The sequence below is a fragment of the Poecilia formosa genome, unplaced genomic scaffold, assembly GCF_000485575.1.
Source record: "Poecilia formosa unplaced genomic scaffold, Poecilia_formosa-5.1.2 Scaffold6, whole genome shotgun sequence".
NCBI classification, from domain to species: Eukaryota; Metazoa; Chordata; class Actinopteri; order Cyprinodontiformes; family Poeciliidae; genus Poecilia; species Poecilia formosa.
In genome coordinates, this window is record NW_006799945.1 from 2,901,308 (window position 1) to 2,913,339 (window position 12,032).

General features: G+C 37.9%; 2 protein-coding genes across 2 annotated transcripts in view; one reads left to right on the forward strand and one right to left on the reverse strand.

Moving 5' to 3' along the window:
• The first annotated feature begins 777 nt into the window (after positions 1-777).
• sftpba (surfactant protein Ba) lies at positions 778-5,146 on the forward strand. The gene is made up of 10 exons (XM_007567334.2): positions 778-913; positions 993-1,042; positions 1,421-1,495; positions 3,035-3,157; positions 3,249-3,362; positions 3,451-3,531; positions 3,619-3,796; positions 4,528-4,586; positions 4,661-4,726; positions 4,803-5,146. The coding sequence occupies exons 1-9, from the start codon at positions 862-864 to the stop codon at positions 4,715-4,717; spliced, it is 789 nt and encodes a 262-aa protein (XP_007567396.1). The 5' UTR covers positions 778-861; the 3' UTR covers positions 4,718-4,726; positions 4,803-5,146.
• Positions 5,147-5,447: 301 nt separating this feature from the next.
• Positions 5,448-12,032, reverse strand: part of mat2aa (methionine adenosyltransferase 2Aa) — a 10,338-nt gene continuing 3,753 nt past the window's right edge. The window contains exons 3-9 of the mRNA XM_007567345.2: positions 11,418-11,540; positions 9,852-9,964; positions 9,635-9,778; positions 8,613-8,831; positions 8,319-8,501; positions 8,078-8,211; positions 5,448-7,173 (exon numbers count right to left, since the gene is read on the reverse strand). Coding sequence (XP_007567407.1) covers positions 7,071-7,173; positions 8,078-8,211; positions 8,319-8,501; positions 8,613-8,831; positions 9,635-9,778; positions 9,852-9,964; positions 11,418-11,540 — 1,019 coding nt within the window. The 3' untranslated portion in view covers positions 5,448-7,070. The remainder of the gene's footprint in view (positions 7,174-8,077; positions 8,212-8,318; positions 8,502-8,612; positions 8,832-9,634; positions 9,779-9,851; positions 9,965-11,417; positions 11,541-12,032) is intronic.

Here is a 12,032-nt window from a genome sequence, read left to right on the forward strand (position 1 = left end):
ACATTAAATCAAGGTAGTGGCAGTATCATGTTGTGCAGAAAAAAGTTTAGATTTGCCGCTATCGTTGCAGAAACCAGGCCTTTCTGCTTCTATCTACAAAAATGACTTTAAGTAATTTTCACCAGTTTTTACTTCACAATTATGCACCACTTTTTGTTTACCGCAAAAAAATTATCTCACTAAAATATATCAGGGTTTGTAAAAAAAAAAAAAAAAAAAAAAAGGTCAAACGAGTATTACTAGTTCTGCAAGGTTTTGCATTTACCTCTGTGGAGAAATCACAGCAGATTCAAAGATTTGCTCTTTCAAAAAATATATATTTTTTAAATCTTTACAAACATAAAGATTAAAAAAATATTATAGGAAACAATTACAAAGACAAAAAACAAGAAGAGCGCCACTCAATTATTGTGTCGCTACAAAGGAATGACTCGTTTGGCCCTGAAGTGATTTGATCTATTTTAGATCTATATTTTAATTTATCTTAATTTTAAAATAAATCACCATTGGGTTCTGCACAGACTGTATCTTACAGTTCAAAATGATTGCATATTTTACTGAAAATTACAGGAAATCAGCAACAGAAGTAAACATTCATTTAAAAAGAGAAGAGGAAACAGAAGGTGAGAGATAAAGACATTATAAGTAACACCACAACTGTGATAGATGCATTTCTTTAGAAACATAATTTACCCGGCTGGTGTGAGGAACTGAAACCCCCCCCCCGCCCATGCAGTTGTACTAAATAAACATTTTCTTTTGTCTGGTAGGTGGTCAAATCCGTCAGATATAAAACCCACTTGCAGTTCCCTCAGATGTGAGAAGCAAATAGTTTGAACAAACAAAACGCAGACGGCAGCCATGGCCAAACTGATTTTACCTTTGGTTCTCTTAGTTGCGCTCCAAGGCTCTGGTAAGATGCTGAAAATATAAATCTCAAAGTAAAAGAAACAATTCTACTTTGTAAATGTAATAAATATTTTTTTCTGCAGATGTGACAGCAACTTATGACAGCAACCATCTGCAAAGTCTTCCTGGTGAAGTAAGTGAGCAATTTTTATACAAGCATATAAGCATGTTTTTCTTTCTTAAGTCTAAATTAAAAACAGAATTTAATTACGATGCGATTGCTTAGAATAAAAAACTTTTTTTTGTGCAAAGTATTTGCAAATAATAACTTGCTGAACCAAAATAAAACAATAGTTTTGCATCTATCAACTTTCTTTCTGTATGCATTAAATGCGATGCATTTAATGCAAATGCATCGCTGTATTTGCATTAAATCAAATACAGCGATGCAAATGGAATTTTTTTTTTTTTGATGAGTGAACATGATAGATTTAAAATTCTGTCCTTCTAAATGTGCTTTACGAATCATGTCAGACGCAAAAGATTTCAACAAAATGTATTTTATATCCAGAATGGGGACGTTTGCCAGGACTGCACCCAAATATTCACACTCATTGTTGACATGCTGACCAACGCTGACCTGCAGGTGAGAACAATGGCAGATATTGGAGCAAACACATACCTGAGTGTTCATGTTGGTTTTCTGATAATGCTATCGAGGCCAGGACTGAAAAACACAATGTCCTACAATCGCCTGCTAATACGCGCGGGTTGAACAGATGCTGGTGAATAAAATCCTATTTTAAACACTGGTTTTGTTATTAGGGGGAAACACATTTTTCACATTCCTTAATGAAAAACATCTCTGATGAGTTGTGCATGAACTGAAACGCAAACGCTACGGAAATGTTCCTGCTTTCTCACATATAAAAGGTTACTTCCTCTTTTCTTTTTCTAGCAAAAGCTGAAAATAAGTTTCTCAAGAGATTTTTTTCTCTCTCCTCATCTTGAACATCCCCTTTCTTGGATTTTGACCTTTTTCTGATCTGGCGTTAGTATTTTTCCTCAAAAACTCAGCTTGAGCTTTTACTATTCAACCAAAAAGTTGACTAGTTTGCTCTCTCTGTAATTTTTTGCGGAATGTACTCCGACTCTTCTTACTGGCGTCTGCCCTTGTTTGAAAATCCTTACAATAAATTTACAGTAGAAATTAATCACCATAACTTAACTCAAAACACAAAAAGCAAAATTACAATCACCAACCACTCTGGTTATTTGGTGTTTTAATTAGGCAGTCACTATGATGATGTTTTTTTTTTTTAATTGGTCGTTAAAAACCAAACAATTATAGTTGAACTTTATGCTCACTGTTGCCATCAGGGACACACCCTATTTTAGTCGAGGCGTGAAACATTTTACCTATCAAGCTATTGGACTGAACCATTTAAGATGTGAATTATGTTAAATGTGCAGATCTAAAAGAAGAAAGAAAACAAATCTCAGACGCTCCATTATTTGATTGCTATCTTACATAAAGACATATTTATAGACGTAGTTGCACAAACCTTATGTTTTACTTTAACCACACTGTTACTTTCACACATTCAAAACGTATATAATCTGTCTAATTTAGACCGATGACAGTTGAATCTGAAATATATATATATAATTTCCATGTGTGGTACAGATCTTGGTAAACTGTGGCTGTCAACCATGCACCACAATATTTAGCCAACTTGTTTACGGATGACTACTTTAATTATCCAGAAAAATGTCAAACCTAATTCTTCAAACTAGCTTTGAAATGTACATATAAAACTTTTTAATGTTTTCATTTTCAACCAGTAATTTTTTTAATAAGCCAAATATATTTTACTGAATCAAATGAGATCTGAAGCTTTGTTTCCATCAACAAAGAAATCCCACATATTACAGTCCCATTAGTTCAATATTAAGTTGGGTTTAATGTTGGTTTAAAACCAGAAATGAAGGATTAAAATGCATTCTTTTTATTTTTAACCAAAACAAAACGAATTGTGTGTCTAAAAACAAATGACCATTTTATAGATCATATCCTCTTTCAGTAACTGGTTTTTGACATTTTTTCCCTTAGCACTATTTGTTTAGTGGCGAGAAAAGTAGTGCATTTTTTTCTAGGGTCGTCATTGTAACCATTTCGTTTCAGAAAAAGATCATGGGAGGAATTGATGCTCTGTGTGCACATCTGCCCGGACCGGCTGCCAAACTCTGCAAAGACGAGGTGGACAAAATGCTCCCGCTGGCCATCACTTTTGTTACTGGTGTTGCAGTAAGTCGGAGGCCGGAATCAGTCGTCGAGTTTTCAAAAACAAACACCTAGCTGATAGTACATATCAAAAATAATCCATCTGTCTCTGCAGAAACCATCAGAGGTCTGCAAGATGATCGGACTGTGTGGCTCCGATGAAGAGCGTCAAAGGATGCTCAGCTACTTTGCAAACGAGGTTCTTCAGGCTGCTTTGAAAAGTGACCATGTCGGTACACACTTACTGTGAAATGATGTTTGAACATTTCCTATCGCCAAGACGTTTACTATCCAGGATTTTTGTGTTTGTTTATCAGGGGGAGCCTGCCACAACCTGCTCCTTCTGTATTTTCTTCTTCAAGACTTTGGAAGAGTTGCTGCCTAAAGAAAGGACCGAGGCGAGTCAGGAAAACTTCACACTTTAAATCAACGGAGGGAAGACGCGTGGCGTCAACCCGAGTCACTTTTCTCATTTCCGACTGCAGGGTGCCGTGATCAAGCTGCTGGAAGAGATTTGCCACATCTTGCCGTCAACTTATCGTGACCAGTGCGAGGTCATTATTAGCAAGTACAGCAAAACGGTGCTGGACGCAATCTTGGGCTACGCCACTCCGCAGTTCATCTGCAACCTCATCCACCTGTGCAGAGGCCAGGAAGTTGTCGGTCAGTCGGCACTTTCTTGTTTTTTTTTCTCTCTTTAAACCTACAGTTCTCTGGTAGTCTACATTGCTGCAGGTTTAAGTCACGACCTGGTTTTTATTGCATCTTATCCAATAAGATAAAATAAGATAAGGTAGAATAAGCACACATTCTCATTCTTGAAATTCTTAAAATGTTTTTAACCTATGAAAACTGGAAAAGTGTATCCATGAGCTCAAGTTTGGCCTACTGACAGAAATTTACAGATATTCTTTGAAAATGTAGCTAAAAGCTGCTTATTAAAACTACGTTTTAAATTTCAAGAATATTAATATAATTATCACTTATGAGACTAGAACTTTAAGGAAAAGTGAGTAGAAAATATAATATAGGAGTATCAAGAATTCCTAGATGCCTTACTAAATCATATTTATTTTTTTAAACAAATATGAAAACACATTTAAGGAAAATTATTTAGATAAACTGTGAACCCGACATGCAGATCCAAAATTAAAATATGGGTAGATGCAAAAAACAAAATAAGTGCAAAAGTTTTGGTAATTTGTGGTACAAAATGGTGATTAAATAAACATGGAAAGTCACAAAAAAAAGCACTCAACTTTATAACACTGATACTTTCCATCAATTAGAATAATCTGAACTGAAAAAATATTTAACGATATGAATTTGCAGAGCATTGAATAGTTTTCCACGCTCACAAATAATAAAACAAAGTTTTTCTTCTGACTTCACAGACCCATGCACACTGGCAGCGTACAGATGCAAAGACGTCAGCAGCGCCCTGAAATGTGGAGTAAGTCGACAACCTAAATGAAGCCACCAGTTTAGCTTCCTGGTGTTAACATACAATCTGTCCTCTGCATGCAGACTCTGTTCTACTGTCAGAAATTTGCCTGGAAGCCTCTGAGCTACAACACAATCTGAAACATTAAGGTGAGTAAACGACACCAACGACAATAAAGTCAGAAAAAGACGGAATAAGCCGTATGCACTTATTTTTCTTTAACAGGGTGGAGAAGAACCGGCGCCGTTCCTGTGAACACGCCCTGCTCCAACTACCAATGTTTTTCCCCTATATAATTTTGTATCTTACTGCATTTTATGATTTGTTTTGCTTTGTGATTACACTGGCTGAGCTAAAAAAAAAACAAAAAAAAACAGTGCACCAAGAATTATCAGGACTGAAGAAATGCTGCAGATATGAAAGCTTCACTGGATGGAGGTTGAATTCTTCATATCCCAGCTACTCTGTATACAAGATTAAACCTTCAGTCAGCTTATCAAGCTTCAGTAGTTTATGTTTTTTTTATTGTTTTTGTTTGATTTGGCTGGAATAAAATGATCCCAATGGTATTTCACTGCAAGTATTTTGTACACTCCACATTTTGTCCCCCCTCCGCAGGCAGAAACCAAGTTTCTGAAAACACCTGTAGCCCAAATATTCAGGCTTTTGTGTTACAATTTAAAGTCAAGCATGATAAGTCGCGTGTTCACAGAGAGCAGAAGTGACTCGTTAACTTGGGATGGAAACTATTCAAAGGAAGTGATCACTTCGACCAAATCTTCAAAATACTCAGTTCTGCTTTCATGTTCTCGCTGGTATTTTCGTGTACATATGGTCACCAGTTGAAGCACGCATCAAACAAACAAGTTACACATGTGAGTTTTTATTCAAGGAAAATTCAGAAAGGAGAAGAAGAAAGAGACACGAAGGTAACAAATTGATTTTAGGTTCATTTGCAGCAAACGAGAAAAGGCACTTAATACACAAAACACCGACTTGAACTAAAAGAAGGGAAGCGGCTTTTCAAACTCCCAGCTGCAGACGATGTAAACAGGCTGGTTTCTCTGTACAACACCAACCAATTATTTGTCTGAGTCGTGGATGAGTTTGAAAAAGCAAACATGTTGTGAAATAAATAGTCGAGTAAAACCACCAGATAACTGGGCAGACAGTGAGCGCCCTAAAACTCTACGTGGCGTTACGATATCAAGATATATCAATTAAAAACCTCGTCTTAAAGTTTCTCCAGCTGCCCCTCCCAAACCTGCTGCTGCACGCCACCAGTAAGACGGCTGACAGAAGATTCGTCAAGCCGTCGCTCTCAAGCTAAAGCTGCACTGGCTGAGGAACACAGTCAGATGATGATTAGCTTTGTCTCTTAAAGAGCAGAGTGGCAGAAAGGTATAAATTACCTCAAACTAAAGCAGGTGATCAGGTTATAGTTTGGTGTTTGGTCATTTTGGCAGCAGTTATAACCAGGGTTTCCTGTTTTAAAATACTTAACCACAGAACTGAGCTGAAGACACCAAAGGCAAATCTTAGCTTCAGTAGTTTTTAGAGAAACGGCGCCACCTAGATGAGAGCTGTGGACTGACAGCACTAAGATTTTACAGTACATATCCTGGTGATTTATATTTCAAGGTTAAAAGTCACAGAGAAAGACAACTAGCCAGGTATTCAGCAGATATCTGGGTGAAGCAAGTGGACGAGAGCGGCGATCTGGAAAAATCCAGCAGAGGAGAATATATTTTATTTAAATATAAGTTAAAGCTGGAAGTTCAAACATTCAAAGCCAAAGCCTGTTCCACTTTTGGTACGCCCAAGCACCGACTGTCGAAAAGGAAGAGAAATGCATTCAGTACACCAACTGGGTCTCACACTGCAACAAGTCACATAAATTAATCTGAGCGTTGAGCCGATGGAGTGTTTGCCTTCAGGAATAAGATGATCTTTGTGCCTTTATCTTAGTCGACATTTTGAACAGAGTTTGAAAAATCCTAGAGATTTAAGGGTAGAAAATAAATATCTACATAATACAGAAACCACTGTGCAGCCCAACATAACCACAAAACCATTAGCAGCTTCTGACTTCTCTGTAAAACGTCAGAAAAAAAAAAAAAAAACAACGGCATGAAGAGGCTGCACACAATTTCATAAATAACAAAATGGTCTGGTTTTCATTTGTGACATGACCGAGCACGAACTGGCTCGTTTCTTCATCTGTACTGCAACAAGATGTAGGTTAAATGTTCCTTTGAAACCTGTCTTTAAAAAAAATCTTAATTTTTAATACTAAATAAGTAAAAATTATAGTGCAGCAGGTGGAATAATTGTAACTTTGCCAACAGCTGGACAAAAACTAACTGGATGGTGTTCTGATGTATGAGCAAGACAAAGCGAAGAAGAGGAGGAGAGGACGGTAAGAGGTTTATCTGCAGGACGGTGTGTGTGTGTGTGTGTGTGTGTGTGTGTGTGTGATGGGATCAGAGTGCCTCAGTATTTCAGCTTCTTGGGAATCTCCCAGGAGAACAAATCCCGACCAAAGTGACCGTAGGAAGCCGTGCGCTGGTAGATGGGCTTCTTCAGGTCGAGGTCCCTTAGAGAAACAAAAGTTCATCATTCATTCGGAAAGTAAAAATACACGGATAAGTCTCTGTCTTCCATTTCTTTTAGTTATTGCTTCATTTCGATTTGCTAAATGCCAAAAATGATGAGCAAAAGATCACATCAGAATATCGGAAGCGTCTCTTACTTTCTTTAGTTAGAGATTTCTATTTACCATGACTTCTGGGAAAGCCTGGATGTTTGCGTCTGATTGATAAATTCACTTCTGATTTAATTGGGAGGTCCAGCTGCGGATTTATTTTAAGGCAACTCCTCAAACGTACAGGCGGTCACTGAGCTGAACAACTGGTTGATTTCAATACTTAATTCTTTAGCGAACAGCCACAGCATTTAAAGCCTTTTGAGGGAATATGCAGTAAAACGCTCAGACATTCGTTTGCATAATTTGACATTAATTGGAGCCGATATTTTCCTCGTCACTAGGAAACTCTTTGCAACACAAGGCCAAAGCAGGATATTCAATTTAGTTTTTTTCCCTTTCAATTCTGCATACTTTTAATTAAAATGTATACCAATTGCAGCTAAAACAATCTTTTACCCTTTAGACCCCATCTTGACCTCTACAGTTTGAGCTTCCTGCCGTTTTACTCAATTATGTTGTAGAAACAAGAAACAGTTTCATAAAAAGTTGTTCTCCTTTCAGTACCAAGCAGGAGGTCAGAGTTCAGCTGGTTTAACGAATGGAGCAATATTTATATTTAATTTTTACAAGGCCAAAGCTTATGATTTTTTTTTAACCTTTAGCTAAACATTGAGTCAGTTTGTTATCTTTATTTGTAGAATTGCACAAAAATATCTTGCTTTGCTTTTAAAAAATTTTTTTTTAAATATCACACCTTAGTTTTGTTTTTTGGGAGATTATTGACACAGTTTACCTCACTATGACCCCTGGGCGGAGGTCAAAGTTCTTTCTCACGATGTCCAGCAGCTCTCTCTCGCTCTTCTGCGAGGTCCCATAATGGAAGATGGAGACAGACAGAGGATGGGAAACTCCAATAGCATAGGAAACCTAAAACCGCAGACAGATTTGATCATTTCTGAAGGTATTTTAACGACGTTTCTGCTTCATTCGTTCATTTATCTCTCATTTCACCACCAGGCGAGGAGAGTTCTTACTTGGACCAAGACGCGTCTGCAGAGTCCAGCTTTAACCAGAGATTTGGCCACCCAGCGAGCGGCGTACGCTGCAGAGCGATCGACCTTCGTGTAGTCCTTTCCAGAAAACGCTCCGCCTCCATGGGCTCCCCACCCTCCATAGGTGTCCACTATGATCTTACGCCCAGTCAAACCAGCATCACTCTGCAGGAAAGATGGAGTACATTTACAGAAAGTTAAGGTCATAAATATGAAAACATGTAATCCAGATGCCTTAAACTGATTAGTAAAGTCTTCGTAAAGCCGTTCTCTCACCTGTGGACCGCCAATGACAAAACGGCCGCTGGGCTGCAGGTGGTAGATGGTGTCGTCGTCGAGGTAACCAGACGGGACCACGGCTTTCACCACCTGTTCCTTCAGGCTGTGACGCATCTCCTCCAAACTCACACACTCGTCGTGCTGCACAGAGATCACGATGGTGTGGACACGCAGCGGCACCACGGCTCCTCGGTCCTGTCGGTACTGAACGGTCACCTGGACAGAGGAGGAGAAGAAGAAGAACTCGGACGTAAAATCTAAACAGAACCTTGTGATGATTAAACTGTTTCTGCAAGTTATGGAGATGTACAAGAATTTACATGTTCTAATGGGTTATACGGAACCTTATTCAGTTTTAGTGCGTCAACAACTTTGATTCATATAAACAGTCTTAATACTAAATAAATGCTTTTATTCATTTGCACTAGAAGAATCTTATTAGTGATAACACACTGTAAATCATAACATATTCATAATAATGGACCCAAATTACAACATTTTAATTCCTAATTGTTTAATATTTATTTGGTCCGTGTATACAAGTTATCGAACATATTGATTCACCATAAATACATTGAATAAATTAGTTAACATTGATCCTGCAATTACACAACCATGCTAGGTGTATTCGTACTTAAAGTTCCCAAATAAAATCCTTTTAAAAAAAAGACTTACAATTGGTTAAGAAATTTTTTTTTAAAAAATTTTAGCTGACCTATCTGAAACTTGCATAAAAAAAAAACAAAAAAACACAAGGTCACGTTTTAAATTATATAAAAACTTTTGTAATTCTACTGTACTTTATACATAGGAAGAACCTGGCAGGCACAAAGTAACCACTAGATGGCAGTAATACCCGTTTTAAAATGAAAATATTTAAACTTAAAATTCTTCTCACCCAACATTATAAAGTTTGGATGACATCTTTCTACATTTTTTTTTAATTAATTATCTAATTGACCTTTAAACTACAGCAAGTTTAATAACAATAATAAATGCTAATTTTATGCTCGTCTAACCTGAGTCTTAGAGTCGGGTCGGACCCACGGCAGCGTTCCATCCCGACGCAACTCGGCCATCTTGGCGTTGAGCTTGTGAGCCAAGACGATGGTGAGCGGCATACACTCCTCCGTCTCATCCGTGGCATAACCAAACATGAGACCCTGTCAGAAATGCAGTCACGGGATGAACGAGGTCAAACAAGCCGATTTGTCGAACTGCTGACCGAGCACAAACCTGATCGCCGGCTCCAACGTCCTCTTCTTTACGGTCGAGATAAACGCCCTGAGCAATGTCAGGAGACTGCTGCTCCAAAGCCACCAGCACATTGCAGGTCTTATGGTCAAAACCTGTGAACAAAGGTCGTGACCTCAAAGGGAGAATCATTTCACCTGGCCAGAGCAGCCTGCAAAGAACCACAAGACTTTACCAGGTAATTGGCTAAAAATCCTCCATTGTTAATTTAAAAAGTTGTCATATTTTTTATTCCATTCTTTCCCAGTCTTAGATTTCTGGATTTTTCAGTAACACGTTTAGGCATTAAAGTATAAATTTTACTCTGAACCTACTGCTAGTGATGTGGTATAGAGCCATTTCTTACCTCACCTCTATTTCTAAATCTTAAACTCTTAGTCAAATAAGATATGGAGAATCAGACTTCCTAAAAATAGCTCTTTCCTTTGTTTGGCACGTTAGACAAAGACTTTAGACGGTTCAACATGTTTGGAGTGAAAACAGGGAGAGAAAAAGGCTGTTTTCAATTCATTCAACAACAAAAATAATACTCAGAGCCCCTGTAGTCCTGACGTCCATTATTCTGCAGAGCGTCAGATGAAAAGTCAGACTGTCCCGCGCAATACTGCACAGGCTAAATTAATGTCATTTTCTGGGTGTTCACTGCAGAGCTGGTCAAAGACAGATCCATTTCCCCCTCGATGACCTCAAAGCAGCACAGTCCATGTCTGCTCTCACTCTGAAAGATCCCAAAGTCCAAAAGCGTCAGTGTGTAAAGCCCCACCTTCAGAATCCCAAAGTTTCTCTCCAGAAATCTGCTTCTAGATTTAGGGTACAACTTGGACACGCCTTGGGAAAACAAATCAGCTTCACCTTCTGATGACGAAATCTGTTCTATCCAGAAAACCACTGCTCATGTGAGCAATTACCCACGGGAGCTGCAGCCGCAGGAAATCTCCTTACTGGGACGTAAGGAGATTTTGTGGTAATTAATGTTAATTAAATTCTAAAACAATTATTTCCTGATAATGTAACAGTTAAAAGTTTTGTTTCGCATAATTCTTCATCTGGACAAAAAAAAACCATGTACAATTTTATAATTTTCCACAAAGATAAACTTGTACAGCTTTGGTACGTTACACAATCAACTTCTCATTTTAAATCAAAGAATAATTATGAATCAAAAATGCATAAAATTTATCACAATGTCTTGCACTAGATGGGTTCATCACTTAAAAGTTATCTTTTTTTAGATTAGCTTTGAACATATTTTCCCCATTTTCAACTTAAAGAAAATTACTTTAAAAATATATTTAATGAATAGGACCCAGTTCTAAAATGTATTAAGTAGGTTAATGTCCCTCTTAAAATAGTGCTGAGCAGTTCAGTGAAAACACTAAAGGAAGAGGTCTGCCAGTTCGAGATTATTGGCTAGTTTGTTTAAAAAATAAATAAACAAATCCATATTTGCTTACCATCACCATGTTTATCTCTTTTCAAACAACAACAAAAGTTTAATAAGCAGCATAGAACTGGGTCTGAACCAGCTTTCTTTCTCCACAAGCGTACCTTTGGAGGAGTCGTCATAGCCGATGTCCTTGATCGTCTCCCTGACGACCTTCTGATAGTCAACAGTGGCTCTGGAGGTGATCTCCCCCGCAAGCAGGATCATCCCCGTCTTAGCTACAGTCTCTGGGGACAAACAGAAAACATTTAGTGTGCTAGATCCAGATCTAATTCAGTGTGCAACAATGTTTAAACACCAACGCTGCACTACTCATGCTACACTTTGCTGCCTTCGACGTTGAACAAAACCGTGTGACAATGAAACATTTCCAGTCCTATTCAGATGAAGATGAGGAGAAGCTCACAACCACAAACAGAACAATATTCACTTTATTCGTCTGGTCCATTAAGGACCACCGCACTCGAACCTGAAAGCTTTTACAGCTTTCATCATCTGCCTCCCGGGTGTATTCAGCTACAAAGCAAACAATAATTTCCAACCAGAAAAACAAAGGGGACCTTTAAGCTATAATTGAGTGTGGGTAGGATGAGTCAATATTTTTTTTTTAAGATTAATATTATTTCTGCCAATTAATCCCATTAAAACGTCTGAAGATTTTTCTCTGTTGATCTAAGAGTAAGTTTGAACACTGCAGTTTTTTTTTTTTTTTTTTTTTT